We start from the raw sequence: 26566 nt of genomic DNA on the forward strand, positions 1-26566 counted from the left end.
AATTGCATTCACCCTCCATAAGGAAGGCTGAACTGATCCTTTATACCAACTCTGCTGTGGTTTACTTTTTTGTTTATTTGCAGTCTCTCTCTTTGGGTTGGCTTTGTGACTATCCACAAAAGTACTTAAACAATAAAATAACCTATTAAGAGGAAAATAGATCTGAAGACCAAGGCAAAGGAGAATTCTAGGTCCAATAGGAAAGTAAACATAAGTTAAAGTTATAAATGTACAGAGGAAGGCTCACGTATTGGCTAAAGATAGGAATTGGGGATGCATGTTGGGTTAGCCGTGGCCCATGAACGTAATAGACCATGTATGTGAAGGAGCCCAAAGGGAATGAGGATAAACAGGAAACGGGGATGGAAGATGGAGGGAAGAAAGAAGAAAGAGAAACCACACACGAGAGAGACGTTCTGGTAGAGGAGCCATTGAATGAGTGTCCCTCAGGTGGAGTTCTTCAGGTTTGTCTCCCCATTTTGGGGTCTAGAGTGTCACATGGTGACAGAGGTCTTGAGAACTCTATGGGTTATACCCAAAAGAACAAAAACTGTCACTCAGGAATGATCTATGGATAGACCCAGAGCAATCAGAATGTTTGAACAGTCAGGGCAGGGAGCTGGGGGTTCTCTATAGGGATCAGGTGCTGTACCTTTTACCTGGACCAGGTGCAAGTGCACCTCCTGCCTGGTCTCCACATCCATTTGGGCACTTCACCTTCCCTGTCTCCAAGATTTGTAAAGGGCCAGTGCAATCTTCATGGGAAAAAAGAGATTGAGGGTTTTGATGATCTTACCCAAGCCTAATGTCTAATCTCTACCTATATATCCTGGTCCCTGAATCTAGCAGGTAATTTGATTTGCTGGTTTTCATCACCTGACTCAAACAGGAACTGGGAAGAGGGACCAGTCAACCACTTACTCCTCCTGTGTCACTGATACAGTCATTTTATCTGTAAGTGACTGTGCTGAACCCCTTTGTTATTGGATAGGTGTTCTCGAATATCTGTTTTATCATTGTAGATCTTACAACAGTTAAAATTTTAAAGCCAACACATAAAGAAAAGAATCTCTGGTTATAGCACATCTCCTTTCATTTTCTCCTATTATTACCTGAGGTCCAATAGGAGACAAAGTCATAAATAATGTAAATTTCTTGCCCAAGATCAAAGAGATGGAAGAACTAGGAATAGGATCTCAACAGGCAATGTAGTATTTTTTTCTTACTAAGCTACATGGTCGTCCGTGGTTCACTTTGACCGTAGTTTCTTTTACATAAAGGGGAGATCCTGGAATCAGATTTCCTGGGTTCACATTTTAACTCTTCAATTTATTAGCTGGAAGAACGTGGTCCATTTACTCACCCTCTCTGTGCCTCAGTTTCCCCAAACATAAAATTGGAATAACAGTAACAATGAGGGTAACTGCATCTTGCAAAGCCCTTAGGACAGTGACTTGTGTCTTTATAAGAAGAGGAGATTAGGACACAGACATAAACAGAGGGAAGATCATGTGAAGACACAGAGAACAGAGGGCCATCTATAAGCCAAGGAGAGAGGCCTTCAAAGAAACCAACCTTAGCGACACCTTAATCTTGGATTTCCCAGCCTCCAGAATTGTGAGAAAATAAATTTCCGTTGTTTAAGCCACCCAGCCTGTGGTATTCAATACTTTGTTATGGCACCCCTGGCAACCTAATAGGGAGAACAGGAAAGAAACCCACTAGGCGGTTGTTAGCACCCCAGGGTGGCATGGAATCGCTTGGCGGAGGACAGTGGGGATTTATGGCTTATTTGGGACTGAAACCCAGGTCCATCCGATCTAAGAGCTGAAGAGGCCTTTGGAGGTCAGCCCCTTCAGATTCCCACTCGGTGCATAAACGCTGCCCTCATCCCCTTTCTCAGAATGTCGTCTGAACTCTGCCCCTCATTCTTTGTAATTTAATTTCTCGCATTTCTCAATATGTTAAATTGTAAAAATGTCTTTACAATGAGACCAAATCTGCCTCCCTCTGCCTCTGACTAGCAGTGTGACGTTGAGCAAACTGCTTAAATTCTCCAGTCTGTTTCCTCATTGGTGAAATAGAAAAATAATACCGATCTTGCGAGACTGTTGGGAGGATTAAGTGAATCCTTACAGGGTACTTGGCATATGGTGGGGGCTTTCTTCAGTAAATGATGGTTTTGACCCCTGCCCTGTCCCCACTGGCTTTCCATCTTTGGAAAAAGCTCTCAGTGGTTTATCATCTTTGCTTTACACTTCAAAATATAATTCGTGGTGAGTTTTCCTTCTGAGGGAACTTGAAGAAGACGTTGGGAAAGATCTCTATTCTTCAAAGAATCCTTCTCATCAATAATTTATACATTAAAATGTCCATTTTATTAAAGCTTTTTCTTTATCATTTTCTTTTGATGTAGCAAAGGAAATAACTAGAAGGCTAAGTTGATTTTTAAAATAAGAAAGTAGAATGGTGTATCATTTACTTGTGGGATCAGGCTAATTTTTTTTCAGGGAAGTTCAATAAAAGATGAGTTTTTAATGACATCCATCTTTTTAAAAGTCAAATATTACTTTTGTTAGTGGATTAGGACGTTGCAGCAAATAAATGCACAGATGTCGGTGAACTAGAGATCGAGGCTGATTACATGGAAATCTTATGCCTAATTACAGCCACACTCAGAGTGCTGAGAACACATAAGTTGCAGGGATAAGGTTGGAAACTGCTCGTGAACATCTTCATTCTGCCAACCCATACATCCAATTTTAGGAAGAAAATCTTTTACAGAATTTCCCGAAAGACATTTACTTTCTTCTCCCTTGAGCAGTCAAGCAAACTACAAAGTCTTTTGGAAGGAAAGAGTATGGCTGTCTCATTCATTATTGTTTCTATCATTTAGAATTTAATGTTTAAGCCAAAGAAACGAGTTCTAGGAACTCATGAATGTCACGTCTTGCCTTCAATGTTTAGATGATCTGCATGTTTCTAAGCTTACTTGAAAAAAATGAGCTACTACATTTGAAATTAATGAACCCAAATAGAAGAGCAATAGCATATCTAAGACTAACGGGAAAATAAGATTATGAGCTATAAGCAATGGGAGTATGTTGTTTAAATTAAATGTGAATGATAGAACAGTGAGACCCAGCCAATGGACAAGAATTTTAAAAATGTAATTCATGACAGAGTTTTCCTTTGAGATGGTTCACTGTGTTCCCAGCAAGAGGCAACAGTTTGTCTCTGTGGCTGGGCTCCAGGTGTTCTTGTGTGGCCTGGGCTCAGGACAAGGCATTTATAAGGACTTTTACATCATAAATAGAATTCCCAGATAGTCTGTTAAGTTTTATGTTAAAATAATCCTTTCTGTCTCTTGAAATAACTAAATCTGGGCTTAGTAAAAGGCTGAATTCTACATGTCTAAGAGAACTTGCTAGACTGATCTTCCGACCCTTTAGTTACAGGCCACCTGTGTTTAATGACATGAAAATGTGCGCTATGGTCACTGCTTTTTATCAAGGTTTTAGTGTTTGTCAACTATGTAATTTCAGACCTGAATGACCACCTGCTGTGGTGCCTAGAGCTGGAATAATAAGCTCTTGGCTTAGAACGACAAGGATGAGGCTTCTGTGGCCTCCATCTCCACGGATTCAGGGTCAGTGCAGTTGGCATGATGGGACAGCTCAGGTTAGAATCTGACTAATGCTTCATTGTTTCATGAGTTAGACAGGATTCATTGCCTTCCTTCCCTGAAGTCCTCTTAGAGCAATATAATCACTCTGTCAGGGGGCTACAGAAAGCCCTTACTGGGGGGATCATCTTCACGGACAGTTGCTCCTCCATTAACTGGGAGCAAAAAGATTCTAGAGCTTTGCAACGTTAGGAAACAGACTCTACTTCTTGACCCTGCTGTGTGTGACCCTGGACTACTAGTTTAGAGAGGTCTTCTGAATGTTTCCCCGTAGGCTCTGTAAGCAGGAATTCTCTCCCAGCTGTGGCCTGGGCTGGCTGTGCCCTGCTCATGACCCTGGCATGCTGGGCAAGCTGAGAGGTGGCCACGCCTTCCTTTGGCCTAGGAATGGTTGAGCCTTCTCTTCAAGAAAACTGGACTGTTCAGAGGGAAATATGCTCAGTTATGTGATTCATATTGTCCACAGGAGAAGACATGTCAGTCCCTTAGGGCAAGCAGAGCTTTTCCTGGCACTTGGACGTGAAATGAATTTCCGGAGTGGGACTTCATGTACGGGGACCCGGTGATGTGCACACAATGTTCTCCACAACATCCCTGCAGTAAATGCAATAGCACATCCTGCAGGGAGGAGCTGGACACAGGATGCCGAAATGTGATTCTAACGTTTCAGAGTTTTATCTTTCCTTTCCTGGGATTTAGCCAGCCTCTTAAAATAAAAACAATGAATTTTTTATTATGGGAAATTTCTACATGCATAAAAATAGAGTCATTTGGCAAACTACCATGTCTGCATCGCCTAGTTTCAGCAATTATCGACTCATTAGCCAGAGTTTTGACCTTGCAGATGTTCAGACATTTAGCTATGAATTGCCCAGATGTTGTTTGGAATCAGGCTGATCCATGACGGAAGTTGAAGTTGGCTTTGAGGGTCTGTTAGGTAGGAGTGGCTTAAATCATCTCTTTTCCATTTTCAGAGGTTTTGGTTTGGAATTGTCCTCCTAATCCTTGTTCCAGCATCCCCTTTAGCATGAAGATGTGGATGAAGAATGTATAAGTGGCTCTGATTCTAATAAATCACAAGATCATCAGAGATAGACAAGGAAGTAGGAGAAGAGGACCCTTACCCTGCACAGAACTCTCATGCAAGTCTACCTTTAAGGAGCAGACTATAAAGTCAGCTTTATTCAGTGAACACTCAAATGTCTATTATGTATGCAGACATCAAGGACCTCCAATTCTGGTGAAGAATCGCCCAAAGTTTCCAAGTCTGTCCATGAGTGATTAGGCACTTTATGTACAAGAGATGCATTCAACCCCCAGGAAGGAGGTTTTTACTCTATTTTGACACATTATTTGAATAGATTTGGTATTTTTCTTAAGGCTGAAGGAAATTAGGATCAGTGAACCCAAAGAACAGTCGATGCTGATAGGGAAGACAGCCAGACAGCAAGGGAGGAGGTGGAAAAACTATGGAAATCTGGAGCTGGAAATAAAATACTACTGTCATTGGGGGTCATTTTAGAGTAAGGGTGAAGGACGTCCCCACATGGGTCTATGGTACCCATAGATCATCACGGTGATGATAGGATGATATGCAGCTGTGAGTGGAAAAGGACTTGGATGATATTGTTTTAAGCCTTGACCGTACACTTGCCAACTGGGACACCTTATACAATTTATCTGACCTCTCTTTCGAGTCTGTTCTCAACTCCTAAAATGGATCTGGGAATACCCACCTGACAGATGTGGTGAAGATTAAAGAGATAATTCAATGTGAGCAAGCTCTATAAACAATGAGCTTCAGTGTCTAGTTGGCTGAGTTTTTTATGTTCACTGATGGCACTGGGACACCAAAAAGAGATGTGTATTTTCTGTATACTTTGTTTAAGGGAGAAAGTAAACAAGAATTGCTAAATTCTGACTCTGAAAGAGAAAAATAAAGCTCCTCAAAAAGCTTCTCTCTCTGGTCTTCCCTGGTGGCGCAGTGGTTAAGAGTCCTCCTGCCAATGCAGGGGACACGGGTTCAATCCCTGGTCCAGGAAGATCCCACATGCTGCAGAGCAACTAAGCCCACGTGCCACAACTACTGAGCCTGTGCTCTAGAGCCTGCAAGCCATAACTACTGAGCCCGTGTGCCACAACTACTGAAGCCTGCATGCCTAGAGCCTGGGATCTGCAACGAGAGAAGCCACCGCAGTGAGAAGCTTGCACACTGCAACGAAGAGTAGCTCTCACTCACCGCAACTAGAGAAAGCCCACGCACAGCAACGAAGACCCAGCACAGCCAAAAAAATAAAAACAAAAAAACCCCCCAAAAAACCCCTTCTGTCTCTGGGATGATTTGTTCATGACAAGTAGGCTTTACTGAGAGGTGAAAATTGCAGAAGATGAGACAGAAAAGTAAGCTGGGGCCAGATTGCCAGTGACCTGTGTGCCATGCTGGGGAATTTAGATTTATTTATTCAAACATTTGGCTCTTTATTCTGTAAAGTATTGAAATATAAAAATACAAGAAAATAAGAGTCAGAGAAAATTTAAATTAAAAAGTGATATCCTAGTTGGAAAGAGGAAACAGTCATATAGGTCACAGAGCCCTAGAGTGTTGTTAAAACTGAACTTCTAGTAGACTCTGAACGTATGGCAGCCAAATCAAAAAGGAAAAAAAAAAGAGCAGTCACATAATCTCCATCATTCATGAGGACAAAACATCAGTTCTTATGACTAGTAAAACTTTTAAATGAGTGAATTTTCTTGGGAAGGAATTTATAAATGAGGTAGAAAATGATGTATGGCATATACGCTCTTGCCAACGTCCTCATGGTAAACGCAGTAGTAGATTTTAAAGGGCTGTTTCTTATAGGACCCTTCTCTTCCCCTTTCCTACTTAATATTCCCCACAGCATTTATCACCGTATTTATTATTAATCATTTCGTTTGTCAGTCACTCCCACTAGAATATAATCTCCATGAGAGAGTCTTGTTCACTTTTGTGTCCCCAGAACAGTGCTTGGCTCTTCATGAGTGCTCAATATATATGGGTGAATAAGTGAACGCAGGTATGACTGAAATTTTTTTAAGCTAGAACTTTTCAAAGTAAGCTTCCTACCACTGTGTGAGAAAGTTTCATTACTGTACAAATGGAATATTTGACTTCAAGCTATTGAGAAAAACTGAGATTCTGCATTGGTTTTTAAAATTAATCTCTGAGGGTCATTTTTCATTTTACTTGAAAAAATATTTTTACCTATAAATATACGATAATTTTGCAAGGAAGTCCCTCTCTGTAACTTAGCTATGCTGCTAATTTTAACTAAGTCCATTTTGTCTCTTACACCAATTAACTCAGTCGGACATAGGTTAGTGCTATCATAGTCAGTGGGTTAAACTCAAGGTTGATAGAATAGTTTGTACATCAGTGATCAAACAGGTTCTTTTGTTTTTACAATAAATACGCTAAAAACATAGTTTCCTAATAAATATTTATGGCCCCTTACAAGTCAAAGTCTTGAAGCTATTTAAAAATCCTTTTAATATTATAGGAAAGCTCTTCATTCTTAGAAAGTAGACTTTGGAAGAAATCTAACTTTATGGACAGCGTGACACATAATACGCAAAGATTTAACTAAAATTTTATGGTCAGGAGTATGTAAACACTTGTTAATCTTCTTCCTCATCCATCAGTCAAAGTTTTAGAATCAATTCAGTGCTTTGCTTGGTCAAAAGCAATTGTTTCAACAATTTCTTAAGGTTTCTTTCAAGCTTCCTTCCTAAAACAAAATGTGCGGCTTTCATTTTATCTTTCAATTCATTCAACTACACTTCAATTAAAAAAAAAAGTATATATATATATATATAAAAATTCAATCAATGCTAACTGAAAGACTTTTGATTTGGGGCGTTTAATAATTTATTTTCACAAGCAACATATTTTCCATGGAACTTGCCAGATGAATTATATGCAAAATGTATCCCCCAAACAACCAGAGAAATTTATCTGAAAAATGGAATGACTGGATACAAACCAAGTAATTGTTAGTGGACAGCTGCCAGAAATAGTCACATGGAGTAATTTATGATGATGCTGAGGCCCGGTTTGGCATTGTGCCTGCAGCGTATGCACACCTTTTGCATTCGAAGGCGGTCACAACTCTGCAGATGCACAAGGGGCTCCAGACAGCCTCTTGCAAATATCAGCGTTGTGCACCGTTGGCCATTTGAGCAAGGACAAGATTTTCCTTAGAAGAGAGATCTATTTTTTAATTTTTATTTATTTATTTTTATCTTTTCATTGAAGTATAGTTGAGTTACAATGTTGTGTTAGTTCTGGTGTACAGCAGTGATTCAGTTATACATATATGTATATGCATATTCTTTTTCATATTCTTTTCCATTATGGTTTATTATAACACATTGAATATACTTCCCTGTGCTATACTGTAGGCCCTTGTTTATATATAGTAGTTTGTATCTGCTAATCTCAAACTCCTAATTTATCCCTTCCCTACCCCCTTTTCCCTTTGGTGACCATAAGTTTGTTTTCTATGTCTGTGAGTCTGTTTCTGTTTGGTAAATAAGTTTGCATGTATCCTATTTTAGATTCCACATATAAGTGATATCATATGGTAGTTGTCTTTATTTTTCTGACTTACTTCACTCAGGATGACAATCTCTAGGTCCATCCATGTTGCTGCAATGACATTATTTTGTTATTTTTTATGGCTGAATAATATTCCATTGTATATATGTACCACATCTTCTTTATTCATCTGTTGATGGACATTTAAGTTGCTTCCATGTCTTGGCTATTGTAAATAGTGCTGCCCTGAACATTGGGGTCCATGTATCTTTTCAAATTAGAGTTTTCTACAGATATATGCCTAGGAATGGGATTGCTGGATCATATGGCAACTCTATTTTTAGTTTTTTGAGGAACCTCCATACTGGTTTCCATAGTGGCTGCACCAATGTACATTCCCACCAACAGTGTAGGAGGGTTCCCTTTTCTCCACAACCTCTCCAGCATTTGTTATTTGTAGACTTTTTTTTTTTTTTTTAAAAAAACACTGACAGTTCCATTCTTTTTTTTTTAAGTTTTAGTAATTGTTCTTTTTTTTTTTTTCCCTTTTAATTAATTTATTTATTTACTTTTGGCTGTGTTGGGTCTTCGTTTCTGTGCGAGGGCTTTCTCCAGTTGCGGCAAGTGGGGGCCACTCTTCATCGCGGTGCGCGGGCCTCTCACTGTCGCGGCCTCTCTTGTTGCGGAGCACAGGCTCCAGACGCGCAGGCTCAGTAGTTGTGGCTCACGGGCCCAGTTGCTCCGCGGCATGTGGGATCTTCCCAGACCAGGGCTCGAACCCGTGTCCCCTGCATTGGCAGGCAAATTCTCAACCACTGTGCCACCGGGGAAGCCCTGTAGACTTTTTAATGATGGCCATTCTGACCAGAGTGATATAATACCTCTTTGTAATTTTGATTTGCATTTCTCTAATAATTAGCGATGTTGAACATCTTTTCATTTGCCTATTGGCCATCTGTATATCTTCTTTGGAGAAGCATCTATTTAGGTAGAAGACAGAAAAGGAGTTTCCTAATTACAAGGCTGCCTTTCTAATAGTCCTTAATGAGCTTTTCCCAGCTTTCAACTACAAAGTCTATACAAACACACAAAAGGGGAAAAAACTCACAGCATCAAGAAAAAAACAGATAAGAAGTCAACTATTGCTAGAACGCAGAGGGAACTTCTGCTTGCCACAAGGAGGTATGAGATGATAGAAATAGAAGGCAGAAAATTTATCTGTAACTTAAGTAGAAAAAGCCATTGCTTTTATTCCAGTTGTTCTACTTTCTAAGATGTAATTGAAGAGTGTGTCCTTAAACTAAAGAGGACTTGATCATGCAGTTTATAAGGATGTGTCATATTCCCTTAACAACAACAACTTCAACTAACAAAAGAAAGACACCTACATAAAATCTGGCTGTTTTGGTTGAGCTAAAGGTCATGTTTGACTGTCTGGCTTCTTGGTTGGTTGCTGAGGTCAGAGTTCCATCCACTCCTGGTTTAGTCACTTGTGACAAGGGGCGTCCTCTTATGGTGTAAACTATGATCTCACCATGCAAGGGACAGTTTTTCTTAGAAAAGGAGTCTGTGGGTTAGGGCAAGTTAGATGGAAGCCATAGAAATATAACTACAAATAGAATGCAGCCATAAAACAATTTTACCTAATGACCTCTGTGGGTTTTCCTTCCAGGAATGTAAGGAGTCAGTAGTAGAGAATTTAAACATTCAATTCACATACTGATAGGTTAGAGATAAAAAAGATAATTTTTAAAAATAGAAGCTAAAATGGCATTTGATAAAATTTGATCATCGTTTCAAGCATTCTACTTAGTGATAAATTCTACAAACCTCCCTTTGAAATCAAAATTATTCTGGATGTGCCACCAATGTAACCATGAGGACTAGAGAAAAGAAGGTGACATTATCATGATTTGCAATTGATGTTCCCTTTTTTTTGGTGGGGGGGGCTTGTTTTGTCGGGAAAACTCAAGAGAGTCAACTAAAACCTCTGACCTGTAATGAGAGCTCAGGATGATGACAAGTAACATAACGTCAGCACTTTACATGTCAGTAATAATCGCTAGCAAGTATGATGGGTATTACAAGAAAGGGGTGAGGAAAGGATCTCATTAGCAATAGCTACAAAGAAATCTAAATATTCAGGAGTAAATTAATCAAGAAATGGACAAGAAGTATAAAACTTGATTAAGAGACAAAAAAAAATTAAAGAGAAGAGGACAACCCTTTTGTTTTTTAAGAGAAAAGATGTTGTGTAGTGCTTGGTGGGGGTGGGTGGGTACGGGGTGGGATCCTGAGTTAACAATACCTGGAGGAGCCCAGAGAGTCTCTGTAAGATCAAGGGCAGGAGGCTGGGTCCCCCACCCCCTCCAGAGGGAGGGAAGTAGGCAGGGCTGGGAGAGGCTGTGGGCGGGGCTTTGAAACACCTGCCTGATGTGTGGAGCTTGGAGAGAGCTGGGAAAGGTGCTTTAGTCTGTTTTGTTTTTATTTTGTCTTTTTTATTTTTTTATTTTTTTTTAATTTTTTAAATTAAAAAAATTTTTTTATGCAATACGTTTTATTTATGCCATTCTCCTTTGCTTCCTCCTCTCCATTCTTCATGAGAATCTGCAGTCACATCTACACAAGGCTTTGGAGCCAGATCTGTGTTTTTTTTAGATGTATCACCACCCTCAGGCCAGCATTAGGAAGAGAGCAGGAAGGCTCAGTTTTATTTGGATTTTACAGCAGCCTCAGAAATGAAGCTTCCAGTCAAGTGCAGTTCTCTGGGTCTGAGTTATGGTCTTTTACTAGTATAACAAACCAAGCAAAATGGTCCTTTTTATTTTCCCTTACACTCAGGTCATCTGCGTGGCTGCACGTTGAGCCTCATTTACAGAGTGGTTTGGTAAATTCTCTCAGTGATCTGGAAGGGTGGGCCCCGTGCCACATTTCATGATGCTTTTGTCGCAAGCACTATCTATGCTGAAGGATTTCATATGGAGTGACATCTAATTTAATGACTGTAGCTCCATATATCTGCTCTAGCATAATTCTCATTTCCATGTCAGGTCAGCGAAACTTTATTTTTTGCTTAAAATAATTATTCTTTCCATTTATGGTTTAGGAAGGTTGAAAACCATTGAGATACATATCAATAAAAAACATGTTTGAAATTAAACTGTAAAGAGATAGACTATTTTTTTTAAAGCTATGATTTTAATCAGATCATGATATAAGTGATACGATTAAAATACTTCGTGTTGGTATAATTATAAAAATAAGTGGTACGTTTGAACTTTGAGTTTCACAGTCAACGCACACATTTTAGGGGACTCAAGTAACATACACCGTATGTTTGTGTTTTAGGCAACTTTTTCGTGTAACTGTGCTGATCAGTACACGGGTACTTTCTGTGAAGAATTTGACGCCTGCCAGAGGAAACCCTGCCAGAACAATGCGAGCTGTGTTGATGCAAATGAAAAGCAAGATGGGGGCAACTTCACCTGTGTTTGCCTTGCTGGTAAGGTTTCCATAGTTAATAGTTACTGTGTGTCTCTCTGTAGAATAGACATTTATTAATTAAGGATGGTTAAGCATACATTGTTGGACAGGTGACTTTAAGGTCTCATTTGGTTCCATCAGCCCATGCTGATGGGAATGGAGGAAGGAAGTTCCTATGGGGATAAACATCACGTTCTTTGGCTGGCTTTCTGACATTAGCATGCTTCTGTCTTAGCATTCCACCATTTTTGTTCTGGAGTAATGATATTCCTGGTCAAATAGAGGCCTGGATGTTTCAAAGACAGTTCTGCAAATATATACTGAGTGTGGGCTGGCGCTGTGCTGAGTGATTATGCTAAGTAACTTAAGAAGAAGAATTTAGGCTAAACTATGCAGGCTGTTAGGTAATGCCACCCAATCCTCTCATTTGTGTTCATTTCCTTGTGTTCATGTATGTTCATTAGTCCAAGTTCTTGGAACACCATCCTGCACAATGGGCCAAGTCTTTAATATTCCTTGGTTAGTATGGGGGATTCATTGATCCTACATGAGACTTTCAGATCCTTGGAGCACAAGGGGTGACTCTTAGGAGAGGGCAGTGGACAACAGACTTCTATTCTCTGGCAATCATCGTATTGACTTACTGCTCAGCCAACTCGGTTATAAACCCTCAAGGAGGAGGAATGGCATTTTATTGGTGAACATTTTGATACAGCTGTTTTGATGCAGCTTAAAAGCAAACACCAAATTACTCCTTTTTTATCATCAATAACATGGAAAACTGACATCATCTTTCTTTTTCCATCTCATCCTGTTGCCAACATCGCCACTGGGCACGGATTCAGGGTGATGTCGGAGCTGGGGATGGAGAGAGGGATGGAGTGAAGTGGAAGTTGGGGTGATTAAGTGCTCATTGTAAGAAGCAAGGGCCATCCATGCAGAAATTCATAAACAAAAAAGTGAAAGTCCTTCACTCATCTATCCCAGCCCAAACTCTATAATAAGGGTAGGTTAATAGTTTGGTATATTTTTTCCAGACCAGTGTGTGTGTGTGTGTGTGTGTGTGTGTGTTTCCCTTGCAAATCAGATGATTGAGTACTTTTCTATATATTTTTAAAAAGTGATTATAGTATACATACGGCTCTACAACTTACTTTTTTCAGTGTATATTTACCAGTAGATCATAAATATCCTTCCGTGTCAGTACATATGGGGCTACCTTATTCATTTTAACAATTTCGTAGCACATCTCCTAAATTTGTATCTCCAGGTGAGACTACTGCCTACTTGCCATCTCTATTCAGATGTTCCAGGCCACCTTAAGCTCAGTCATTCCAAAACTGAGCTCATCACATCCTCAGCTCCACACAGCTTAGCTTCTGGTGTTCCATCTATTTCTACAAGCCAGACATCTACAGGTCACACTAAGTGCCCCCCACCCTCTGTCCTTTCTGCCTCCAAGTGTTCTCCATGTTACCACCTAAAGACTTCACAAATCCACCCCCCTTCTCTGCAGCCCCCACTGCCACTGCTCCCAGGCTAGCTGCCTTTGCCCCTTGTCTGTGTAACTGAGATAACCTCTCACTCTTTCTCTGTCTCTTCTTGACTGTGCTGTGCCCTGGAACCAGAGTGATCACGCCAAAGTGAGCCCTGGCTTTCGTTGTGTCAGTGCCCCCAGACTGTCCATTCTCCTGGGTGATTATTTTCCAGTGCAGATCTGATGTACTTGCTTTCCCACTTAATCCCCTTCTTCCCATCGCTCTTGGGATGAAGACCAGAATCCTCAGCCTCATTCTCCTCCGTGATCGGTTGCTCACCCGCCTTTCCAGCCCCATCTCACCCCACTGCCCACCTTGCTCTGGGACCAGCTGCCTTGGCCTTTCATCTCCCTGCCTGCTTGAGCTGCTGCAGGACCACCTCCCCGTCTCTGTGCCTGGACAGCTCTCCCTGCTGCCTCCCTTTTGCCTGGTTTCTATTTTGGACCTTGTTAAATGGCCCCTTTCCTTGGGAAGTCTCAGCTGAATGCTTCAGTCTAGGTCTCCTTCCCTTTTCCTCTTTTACAGCTGGGCGTTCCTTTCCTTCACAGCCCTCATCTGTTTGCAGTGGACGTGTACACGTGTGATTCTTTGATTCCTGCCTGTCTTCCCGTCCAGGGTCAACCCTGTGAGAGCAGGACCTGAATCAGTTCCGTTCAACATTGTGTCCCACCGTGTCTGACGAATCCAGGACGCTCAGAAATGTGTTGATGAGATGAATTAATGAAAGAGTATGAACGTGGCCTGACGTTTTAAACCACTCCTCTATTGATGGGTCTTTAAGAGAGTTTCAATTTTATTTCTCTTTTATAAGTGATGCTAGGACAAATAAAGATCCTTTTATAAATAGTCTCAGTCAGGGCTGGTAGGTGGAGCTTGTCACTGTTTGGACTGAAATGATTTGTTTGATATTTTATCCAGGTCTGTTCTCAGAGGAGACTTCTCTATTTTTAAAGGAACTCAGGTGCACAGAATTGGAATGACCATAATGCTTGGTTCGTGATACTCTCTCATCTTGTCCGTAGCGTGCTTTTATATATTTACTTAGCTATTTTAAATTATTTATTTATTTATTTTATTTTTGACTGTGTTGGGTCTTCGTTTCTGTGCGAGGGCTTTCGCCAGTTGTGGCAAGCGGGGGCCACTCTTCATCGCGGTGCGCGGGCCTCTCACTATCGTGGCCTCTCTTGTTGCGGAGCACAGGCTCCAGACGCGCAGGCTCAGTAGTTGTGGCTCACGGACCCAGTTGCTCCGCGGCATGTGGGATCTTCCCAGACCAGGGCTCGAACCCGTGTCCCCTGCATTGGCAGGCAGATTCTCAACCACTGCGCCACCAGGGAAGCCCCCATACTTAGCTACTTTAATATGCAGTAATCACCGGTGGAGCCACCACCAAAACCAGAAGTTCAACCTGATGACTAACCATATAGTCTCCTCCTCAGCCCATCCCTCGGTCTCCCTTCCCATCCAGAGCTAACAGTCACCCTGAATCTTGAGTTGATCCGTCCTTTGTTTTCCTCTTTATATGATCTTAGCATTTACATGTTTTTTACAGAAGATATTATCTTTGTTTGAACTGTGCTCCAATTTATAAAAACAGTATCATGAGTGAATCATGAGTTGATCCATCCTTTGTTTTCCTCTTTATATGATCTTAGCATTTACATGTTTTTTACAGAAGATTTTATCTTTGTTTGAACTGTGCTCCAATTTATAAAAACAGTATCATGCATGAATCATGTTATGTTATCACGCGTGTAATTGTCTGGTGCTTACTTTCTTCACTTGATCCCGTCTTGCTGAGGTGCATCTACATGGTTGGATTTGGATTGCTGTATAAAATTTCATTGCTCTCTTCTCCTGTGGACAGGCACAGATAAGCACATTCTCGTATGCCTTCCATTGTTTATGTGCGAGGGGTTGTTTTAGGTCGTACCTAGGATTGGAATTGCTGGAACATAACATATATGACTGATCAATTATAGTCGGTCTTGCCAAACTGTTTTCCACGGTGGTTGCACCAATATATACTCCCACATGAAATGCATAAGCGATCTTATGGATTCAGATTTTCTTCAATATTTTGTAGTATCAGAAGTTTTAATTTTTGCTAACTGAATGGGTGTAGAAAAGGTACCTCATTGTGGTCTCTGTATTTTGTGGTTCACTAATGATGCTGGGCTCCTCTTCCTATGGTCATTGTTTTCCTATCTCTTGTCCAAATTTGTGTGTGTATGTGTGTGTGTGTACTCTTCTCATTGGTTTGCAAGAGTTCTCTGTTTCTTTTTTGTTCTAATCATTTGTCATTGTCAACTGTATGAATTGAAGATATTTTCACCAAGTGTGTAATTTGTCTTTTCACTTTGAGGGATCTTTTTTTTTTTTTTTAAATTGACGTATAGTTGATTTACAACGTTGTGTTACTTTCAGGCGTATAGCACAGTGATTCAGATATATATTCTTTTTCAGATTCTTTTTCCTTATAGGTTATTATAAAATATTGAGTAGAGTTCCCTGTGCTATACAGTAGGTCCTTGCTGGTTATCTATGTTATATATAGGAATGTGTATATATTAATCCCAAAACTTTGAGGGATCTTTTGATGAATGGGCATTCTAATTATATTTTGCAAACTTTGCTTTTCTAGTTACTACATTTTATGTCCTCTTTAAGAAAATATTTTCCTTCCTAAAGATCTAAAAGATATTCAAGTATATTTTCTACCAGGCATTTAAAATTTTCGATTTTCAGCAAAGTATTTAATTAATATGAATTTGATTTTTGTATATATGGTTTGAAATTGGGATATTTTATCTTTTACTCTAACTTTATTTTTCTTCTTCAAAAATACTCCATTTCTATAAATACATAGTATATGAAACCTTTACACTGTGCCCCCTTCTCTAGAAAGCTGCTGATAGAATTTGGAATGACTAGATACTTTATACATTTTTAACTGTGCTTATTCTCATTTTAGGCATTTCTGCACTGTCACTGTTTAACCATTGATTTCAAATTTCCAGAAGCACTGTAAATTATTTTTTGCTTATTAGTGGGGAGAAGAATTTCACCTCTATCATCTAAGATGATTTAATATCTTCCACGTGGATAGCACATCATGGCTTTTTCTGGGTGTTTCCAGGTGGCACATATAGACATACAGCATTCTCCTTGGTTCTTCTAATAACAACAATAACAACAAAAATAGTATTTTGACTTTCAATTAGCTTCAGGAACAGAGAGTTGCGCTCTAAGAATTGGATTTTGATAATTAGACTCAGGGACAGTTTGGTGATTTACAGTAAATTCATTAGAATTGTGCTGGAAGCTGAGATACGGCAAACAGATCTTGATTTACAAAGTGATCATCTTTTATTTCTTCTATTAAAACAACAAAACTATTTTATAACACCACATTTGTAAGTTGTTATTGTTTTAATAAACGACTTTCTAACAGTTGTTCTTCAATTTCCTGAATATTACAAGTTTAAATCTATCCAGTTTTCATGAAATAACATACAGTTTTATTTTAGAGATACATACCTTTGTACACTGGTCACAGTTTAAACAACTTTACATAATCTCCACTGACATTTACATCACGCTGTTTTCTGGTTCTTGAATGGCCTAGAGTTTGCATACAGTTGTCTACCTGTGAGAAAACCCTAGCACATAAAAGAAATTCTTTCTTGTTTAATAGAAATGTAAAGCAGCTAGAGAACCACAGCAGCTGTTTAAAATCTTTTCTGCTCTCCTTGAATCTGTAGCTCTGTCTTCATCTCTCTCACCTTCTACTTTATCCAAAGGTGGCCTCACGTCGGCTGGGGTCTCTCAGCCATCCTGTTTCTGACTCCCAGTAGCAACTTTGGTGGCCTTTCCTGGAACTGGGGCTGTGGGATTCCCTCCCCCATAGCCTCCATTTTTCCTCATGTTCTAGAACATCCCAAGCAGAGGTAGAAGAGATCTAGGAAATCTGGTACCTAACTGTCTCTTTGCTCAGCTACCTCCTGACTTGTTCCTGCAGTTCTCTTAGGCCGGTTTCTACTTTATCAGTTCCCACGTCCTGTGGGAACAGCGCTTCTTTCCCCTTTTAGCATCTAGCTCTATCTCTCCATCTGCTTTTTTTTCTTCTTAACATTTTTTTTCTGTGGCCGCACCCCACAGCATGTGGGATCTTAGTTTCCCGACCAGGGATCGAACCCGCACCCCCTGCAGTGGAAGCCCAGGGTCCTAAACCACTGGACCGCCAGGGAAGTCCCTCTCCACCTGCTTTTTACTGAAGTACACAGACGCGTGCACACGCTAATAGCTAGTGTTTATTCAGTGTAACCACGTGCCAGGGCTGTGCTAAGTGCTTTCCAAGGCTGCTCTTTAGAACAAGCTCCTAGTTAAACACTCTTAATTATACCATTTTTGTAGATGAGAAATCTGAGGCACGGGATTTTGTAACTTGGCCAAGAATATTAGAGGGACAGTCGACTGTAGTCACACACCAATCCCCAAATCTCAGTGGCTTCCAAGCAGAGGTTAAATTTCTGCTGTGTCATAGTTGGATGAAGGCACTTGGCCTCCAGGTGGTAACTCAGGGATCTGGAGGGTCTTGTGTGACGCTCTGAGAGCAGTGCCTGGACGTGGCGTTATATCACTTCCGCCACATGCCGTTTGCCAGAATTTGGTCCCTTAGTCCCTAGAGGTTTTGCCTGGGAAGAGGAGTCAGTGTGGCGAGCATTCTCATGGTCTCCGCCATGCCAGGTGCACATGCCCATAACTGTTGGGGCTGAGGTTTGAACCCAGGTCCTCTGCCGGGCTCCCAAGCCCATGTTCTTGATCATCTTATTACACTCTTTTCCTGTGTGTGTAGCCGCACTGTGAGCTGAGGACCCTCCTGGTACAAACATGTGATTCAGGACCATGTCATGCTTTCAACTTTCTCATATCAGACAGGACTCTTCTTAAGAGGAGAAATATTAGGCCATTTTGCCCCAAAGCGGGGACTGGATGCTTGAAAAGAGGCATTTTCTATTTAGCTTAGTTTTGAATGTCCTTGAAAAGCTTATGTTTCCATAGGAAAACTACATTTCCTTTGTGAGAAAAACTGTTTCCAGGTTAATTAACATCAATTAATTGACGTCTGAAGCTCCAGGTATGTGCATAAGAACTCTCTAGCAGTGGGAAGTGTGCTTCCTGTTGAAAATTTATCGCTGTGCTTTCATGTTTGCGAGTCTGATCATGAGACATGATCTTGTTTGATGAATGAATGAATCCAAGCCAGGTTCTTGTCACCAGAGAACAAAACTTCCACAAGTCTTCACAGAGACGTTGTCCTGATGCAACACTCATTTCTCCTGGGAAGAGGACGTTTCTTGGTAAGGAAAAATATTATTTTCAGCAAAGAAACTTCTCCAGATTTGCTAATATGTTGATGTTTTGCTTTAATTTCTGCATCAAATGCCAGTACAAAGAGGATTTTTGAGTCATCGGTAATCCAGAAATGTATGATGAATATGGTGTGTTGGATGTTGAGTGAATTAAGTAATAAACTCTCTGCTGTAGTTTCCATTTTGATTTTTATTACAATTTCTTGGAAGCAGGAAGTGATTTTTTTTTTAAATAGTAAAACATTAATGTGTCATATACATGTGTTGTACCATATAAGATGAATTATAGATTATGGTCAATCCAGTTTCTGTTTTGGGAGGAAATTTTTATCAAGGGTGATTGATAGTTTTCTTGAAATTTTTGACAATACTTTCAAAAAGAAGGGGGTTGTCAATATCACCAAATACTGCTGGAGAATCTAAGAGGAGGCATTGACTTCGGCAACAGGTTTGTCCAAACCATTGGTGGACTCCTGTTTACACTGATGTGATAAGGGTGTCTCAAAAACTTTGAGGTCTCCCTAAAAGACTTCATACGGGGACAGAAGCAAGGGAGGGTGGCTGGGAGTTACCAGACACACTGAAGGGCAACACCATATGTGGAGATAGTCATAGCCGCTCGGTTTTCACGTGGCCTAGAAGCTTCCCAAGCGACACTGGTTGGCAGTGACCAGGTGACCGGATACGGATGGGCAGGATGTGAGAATCAGTGAGTGGCAAATACAGACTGCTCTAAAGGTAACGTTAGTGGCACAGTTAGTGTGCAGAACAGAATTAGAAAGGTCTCTTTTATTTTATTTTTTAAAATTATAACATACAATTTAATAGCACAGGCTCTGGAGTCAGAATGCCCTGATCACAAGGAGAAATCTCACACAATTAGAACTCAAATGTGGGCTATTTCCCATCACCCCACTATCATTCTGTCCAGTTCAGAATGAACTTCCTGGAGACTCTGCTTTCTGCCTGAGGTTACATGAGCCCCAAGTGCCAGAGTCAGAAGACCTGGTCCCGTCTAGACCACTACCCGTCCCACTTGACCACAGCCTCTGGAGCCAGCAGTCTCAATCCTGCTTCCATCCTTACCATTTTCTAGCTGGGCTCCTTAGGCAAGTTACACAACCTCTCTGGGCCCGCTTCTTTGACTTTGCAGGGACTTGGCAACAGCCCTCGTCACGGCTGGTTATGAGTGTTAAATGAGAAAACAAGCTCCAATTCTGTTGACACATGTCTCCAGTACTTAGCCGTGGCACATAGTAGGTGCTCAATAAAGATTTGTTGAATAAATGAATGAATAGAATAAGATGAAATTCTATCCGAGGCATCCAGATGTATATCGAGGACAGGATTCCCTTAACTCTCCTCTCTGCCTTCTCTCCCCAGGCTTCTCCCTGTAGCACACGTATTTTTTTCCCCTCCCACATCAGATTGGGGCTGGCCTGAGGGCGGCACTGCTGTGTTACGTGACTCTTTATTTCTCCATCCCCTGTCAGTGCCACGCCTTGTGCTTTGCTCACAGTAGACGTGGAATTTAACTTCTTTAATCAGGACTTATTTTATAAAAGCCTTCTAATTTCAGGAGTGTAATTTTTCCTCCAAGGAGCTATTACTTTTTCTGAAAAGAAGAGCTGTGATGCATGTTCAGAACCACCACTGCCAAAATATTATGTATCATACGAAGCACTTCTCAGCTTCAGAGCACTTCATTGTTCCAACTAATTGGTGATTTCAGCCTGTTTTTAAAACTCATCATTTCCGAGGTGAGGGGAGTGCAGCGTGTGTGCCCATCCCAGCTTTACTCTTTTAAACACTGGGTGTGGCTCAAATCAGCATCAAAGTGCCTTTGAGCGTGAGTTAGAAATGGGTCAGCTCCTCCTGGAGGTGAATCCCGAGTAGAATTTGCTGAGTCCCTACACCCAGTCTCACTCAGCTCAAGGGGTGAGTCCATTGGCGGATGAGTGCAGGTTTGAAGAAGTGGGTTAGTTCAGTTTCAGAATGGAAGGAACCTCGGAACTGCCTCTGTACGTGAAGTGGCGGGGGGGGGGGCGGTAATGATGACTCCATGAGGGTGGACGATGTGACCAAGGTCTGTAAGCTCACGGGGAAAGTCAGGCTTCTTCACTCTGTGTCCATCTTTGGGTCAAAGTGCGTTTACTGCAACATTCTCATGGTCCATGAGTTTTCCACTAGTTATGAGTAGAGCGGGAGGTATGGGCGTCTCTGACAGGCTATGACTCATGGACCGTGATGCAGAGAGAGTGCCAGTTGAGTCCAGGGGACAAAACAGAACTGTAGTGTGGCCAGCCTTGAATCCAGTCTCTTCTACTTAATAACTGTGCGACCTTGAATTGCCCTCCGCACCTCTCTTGGATTTCCTCATCTTTAAAATAAGGGCTTATTGTGAGGATCACTCATTCATTCAACAGTCATTTGTCAAGTGTCCACTATGTGCTAGGTATTTTCTAAGTGCTAAGAACCCCACCGTGAAATAGCGAAGACCCTGTGTTCATAGAGGTGGTGTGTTAGTGAGGAGATGAGTCAACAATATGCACATGTGTGTTCTTTGGTGTGTGTGTGTGTGTGTGTGTGTGTGTGTGTGTGGTCAAGGGAACACACCATGGTGATAGATGCTAGGAAGAGAAATAAAATACAGGGAAGAGATAAAGAACTGGGTGTATGATTGTAGACAGGGGGATTAGGTGAGGCCTATCTGAAGGGGAAATGCTTGTGTAGAGACCTGACTAAAATGAATAAAATGAGCTTGTGAACAATGTGAATGGCAGAGGGAATAGCACATGCAGAGGTCCTGAGGCATGAATATGCCAGGAGTGTGTGAAGGGCACAGAGCCTAAGAGAACCAGTGATGAGGCTTGGCTGGGACCAGACCATGCGGGGGGGACAGGGGTTTTAGCCCGAGAGTGACAGGAAGCCATCGGAGGGTGTGAACTGGGGTGGGCCATCTGATTTTCCTCTTGAAGGAGAATACACATAGGGAAGGAAAATTGGGAAACCAGTCAGGAGGCCATTTACTCTCCGGGCAAGAGAGAGTGCCGGCTTGAGCACCATGGTACTGGAAGTGGTGAGTTTGGGATTCAGGGTGTATTTGAAGGGATTGCTGATGACACTTCTGGTGGATTGAATGTGAGGTGGGAGTGGGAGTGGGTAGTTGTGGATGATGCCAAAGCTTTTTTTAAAATAGCGGTTTTATTGAGATATGATCCACATACCATCGAAATGTACAAGTCCATGGTTTTTAAAATATATTCACAGGGTTGTGTCAACTGTCACCACAGTCAGTTCTAGAGCATGTTCATCACCCAACAGCAGCCCTTTCCCCTTTAGCTGGCACTCTGAACCTGCCAGCCACACACACACACTGCAGCCTAGGTAACCACCGATCTACTTTCTGTCTCTATAGATTTGCCTGTGCTGGACATTTCATATAAGTTGAAAAATATGATATGTGGCCTTTTGTGACTGGCTTCTTTCCCTCAGCATCGTGTTTTCAAGGCTCATCCATGTTGAGCATGTGTCAGTATTTCACTCCTTTTTATGCCTGAATAATATTCCATTGCATGGAGACACCACATTTTGTTTATCCTTCATCCATTGACAGAATGTGGGTTGTTTCCGCCTTTGGCTGTTGTGAATAATGCTGCTGGGAACCCACCCTCTTATGCCCGTCCTTCTCCTCCGGGATCTTATGCTTACAAACTTTTCGGTCTTCCTTTCCCTGCCATCCCCCGCTCCCTGTCCCCCATCTCCTACCCAGCCTCCCGTCTGCAAGGGTTGGAGGTCTCAGTTAAAACCAGTCCCTCATGGGCTTCCCTGGCGGCCCAGTGGTTGGGACTTCACCTTCCCATGCAGGGGGTTCGTGTTCTATCCCTGGTTGGGAGCTGGGATCCCACGTGTCTCGTGGCCAAAAAACCTAGACATAAAACAGAAACAATATTGTAACCAATTCAATAAAGACTTTAAAATGGTCCACATCAAAAAAAAAATCTGAAAAAAAAAAACCAGTCCCTCAAACAAGCAATGATTTTGTAAGTCCTTGCTGCCGCTGTCTGCTCGCCTTCCCTTCCCTTTCCTCCTCCTCCTTCCTCTTCTTCCTCTCCTCTTCCTCCCCTTCCTCCTCCTCCTCCCCTTCCTCCTCTTCTTCATCACTGCTCTTTGTCCAATCAGTAATTTTCTACCCACTTATTTAAACATTCTTTCTCTTCATATCATGAATCTGCTTCTCCAGTGTCATTGGTGGTGTCCTTCTCACTGATTTCCAGGGCTTTTTCTTAGTCCTTGTCTCTCTAGCAGCCCTTCTCGCCTGGCTTGCAGAGCACTGCCCTGTGTCCGTTCTCCTTGGACCTCTCCAGCCCTCCTCCCACCTTCTGTGCCCGGTTCCATCTCTAGAGCTGTCCTTACCCCCTTCAGCTGCCTTTCCCTGCCTGGGCCAGCAGTCACTCATTCTGAGCTGTCACCTCTAAGTGAATGGCTTCCAGACCCTTCCTTTCAGCCTCCCGGGTCCCCTCAGCCCCAGCACTTTCACTGGGCTCAGCGTGATGCTCTGCTAACCCTCAGCCCCTCCTAAGACTCAACCCCAGACTCCCCTCCCTCTGCCTCCCACACGTGCTTTCAAGCCTAGCTCTCTTCGACTGGCTCCTGTTTCTATCAGCTGTGCCGTCACTGCCCTCATCTCTCAGGCTGGAAGCTCAGTCCTGCCTGCTGACTCCCCCGTCTTGCTTATTTCTGGACGGTCTCCAGGTTTGCTCTGTTTACGGTGATTCCGCATCTGCCCCTGCACGCTGCTTCCTCTTCCATCGCCAATGCCCTGATTCAAGCCTTGTCGTCTGCTGCCTGAATGATTGTGGTAAGCCGGTCACCCTCAGCACCATCCACGCTGCCTTGCTTACGACTGCAGTGCAGTATTCCAGAAGCCCAGGACTGGAGCCCAGCCGAGCCAAGGGCAAGGCCTGCTCCCACTAGCCATTCTCTGTGTGACTTTGGGGAAACTAATGTCACTGGGTCTCAGCTTCCTCTCTGTAAATCGGGGTGGGTGGCAGAATCCGCAGCCCCACAATGCAGTGCTTAAGTGATGCATGCGGTGTGCTTAGAAGGGTCCCTGGTGCACAGTGAGTGCTCAGTGAATGTCAGCGGCTCTTATTGTTGTTGTTTTTGTGGAGCCAAGAGTCAGATGCCCTGCACGGAGCACTTCCACTACTTCCTGTGGCCGGAGATGTGGCCTCAGTCCCGTCTGTGGGCTCCCTCTCTGGGAAGCCAACTTGGGCCATGTGGGACCCTTAGGACATCCTTTCCTTCTCTCCTAAGACCCAGGAGAGCTGGGCCTGAGCGGCTCCCTGCCACATTCCCTGCCTCAAGGCTGGCCTGGCTCTCACGGTCTTTCCAAACAAGCCGCATGAAGAGGCGAGAAAAGACATGTGAGGAGTAACGAGTGTGGGGTTTGGGGTCTGCGGTCCTGGGTTTAACTCCAGACAGAGTCACTCACTGATTGAGTTTCTCTGAGCCCAACTTTTCTTGTCTGTAAAATGGAATAATGGTATCGCCCTTGTAGGGGTGGAAGAGAACACGCACACACGTACACATGCATGTGCAAACATATACACACACGCAAACATGTATAGATACACATACACATGCACACACACACACACTTATACACACACAAGCGCACATTTGCATGCACACATACATACGCCTGGCTCAGAATAGGTGATGCATAAAGGGCACCGGTTTGTAGCTTCTAAACACAAGTAAGAGGAAGCCGATGAGAAGGATCCGAGCTTCAGTTCTCTGTCTCTCCCAGCGGCTGTGCCCATCCTCCTACGCCCCATCTAGCCTGCCCCTTTGGCCCGCATTCTGTCCAGACCAGAGGCACCTGTTTCCAAGGAGAAGAGAGAAAAGTCTTTAGCTCTCCCCTAAGTTAAAGCAAACAAGAAGGGACCACGCTACAGCCCTCCTTCGGCATGGCTGCGCTCTGTTCAGAAACCTACAAAGGCACCACGCTGGTGACCCCGGCTCCTCAGCACGTGGATTTGAGGCTGTCACGGCTTGCCCTGGCCCCAGCCTTCCCCCCGCCCGCTCCAGGCAATCCAGCCTCGCCTGACACCGAATGTGCCTGGCTTTTGCTCCCACTGTGTTTAATTGTTTCCTATGAGTGTGTCTTCTCTCCTCACCTGGAGTAAGCTCCCTGCAGGCAGGAACTGTTTCTAAACATCTTTGAGATTCTCCATTTGTGAATGTTCACTCCCCCAAAATTTCTTTCTGAAAGAATGAATGAACACCTCCTGTATAGTTTGGGTTATTACACAAGCTTAGAATTCAACCGATAAATATCTTTAAGGCAATTCCTTACCTTGTCTGCCCCATGGTATAAGTTTTTGATTAATTTAATGTCTTCTCCCTTCTGATTTCAATTTCTCAGAACATACTTAATGAAAGGATCTTTCTTGAAATCTCTCCCCCATTGTAATCACTAGATTAGGAGACACAGGTGTCATATATAGTCTGGCCTGTATTAATATCTCAATTAATACTTCTTATTTGGGTTCTAGGGAAATGGAATGAAAGAGGTTATTTAAAAATAGCAATGCATGGTGCTTATGCAGTCATTAATTACTTTGTAATGAGTACCCACAGTGTCCCTGGCTCTGTGCTTGGGGCTGGGGACAGAAATCACCAACACATGCTCTTAAAGAATAGGAAAGTAGATCTGGAAGCTGTGCAGTGACAGGTACAGTAATTGAGCCTAGGGGCTCTCCCACTCATGAAAAGAAAAAAACATGTGTCAACATGCAGCCAATAAAGGCTTTTTGATGTGATATTGTATTTGACTTTCACGCTCTGATCTTTTTCCTTTGTTATCTGCATGAGATGTGTAACTCTTAAATGAATAATATTAATATTAAAAGAAAATGTTTGCTGCTGGTTTTCCAGATCAGTGGTTCTCAAACTGTAGCATGGACCTTGTGTCAGAATCACCTGGAGGGCTTCTTAAAGCTCAAATTGCTGGGGCCCACCCCCCGAGTCTCTGATTCTGTAGGTCTGGGATGATGCTGGTGAATTTGCATTTATGGTAAGTTTCCAGGTGGTGCTCTGGGGACCACACTTGGAGAACCACTGCTCTCAACTGCCTGTTAAAAACTGAGAGATCAAACAATATTGGCATATTGGCTTGGCAGTGTTAAAATCCTAAGTTATTCATTCAAAAATATCGAGCCACCTACAATGCACCAGGCGTGGTGCAAGCTATTATGGATTCAAGGATGCACTTGAAAGAAATGGCTCCTGCTGTTCGGGGTTGATCTCATTCATTACAACTCTCCTGGGGGCCAGGTGTGATCATTTCACCCATGAGGGGAATGAAGGTCAAAGTCAATCCACTGATGCTCTCGCTCAGCTGATCATTGCTTCACCATCCCAGACCTCTGACTCTCCAAACCACGGTCCTTTCCACTGTGCCTCTTGCCTCTGTGCTTATTAGATGTGGTTACTTGTTTTTTTTCTCCTAACCTCGAGGTTAATTTTTCTAATGCTGCTGAATGTCAGCTTTCTTTCATGCTTTTCTATCGCATATTCCCATTTTAATTATATTTTATTGATTGCCTTCTGCAGATGGGCTTCCTATATCTTCCTTTTTTTACCTTTGGTTTTAAAATGATGTTTGCATTTGCTCAGATGTGTTTGTTTTTCCCCTGCCAGCAGATCTTACTAGTTTTTTAAATTTTTTCTGTTAAATAATATCTGCCTTCCTACTTTAAAATTGGATTCCTCTGAGATTGAATGTCCTGATGGCGCACAGATTCTGGCTGTTTATTGCTTGCTTCAGTGTGCTAATACTAGGCACTTCATCTCTACAGCAGCAGCTGAGGCCCCCGCCGTCTGCTCTGATCCCCCCAGG

At 42.4% G+C, this 26566-nt stretch overlaps 1 protein-coding gene across 1 annotated transcript in view; it reads left to right on the top strand.

The window, feature by feature from the left end:
• The window catches only part of DNER (delta/notch like EGF repeat containing), a 327914-nt gene that overhangs the window by 186941 nt on the left and 114407 nt on the right, over positions 1-26566 (top strand). Inside the window, exon 6 of the mRNA XM_082396186.1 lies at positions 11610-11763. Coding sequence (XP_082252312.1) covers positions 11610-11763 — 154 coding nt within the window. The remainder of the gene's footprint in view (positions 1-11609; positions 11764-26566) is intronic.

This window comes from Balaenoptera borealis (genome assembly GCF_965194805.1).
Source record: "Balaenoptera borealis genome assembly, chromosome: 6".
Taxonomy (NCBI): domain Eukaryota; kingdom Metazoa; phylum Chordata; class Mammalia; order Artiodactyla; family Balaenopteridae; genus Balaenoptera; species Balaenoptera borealis.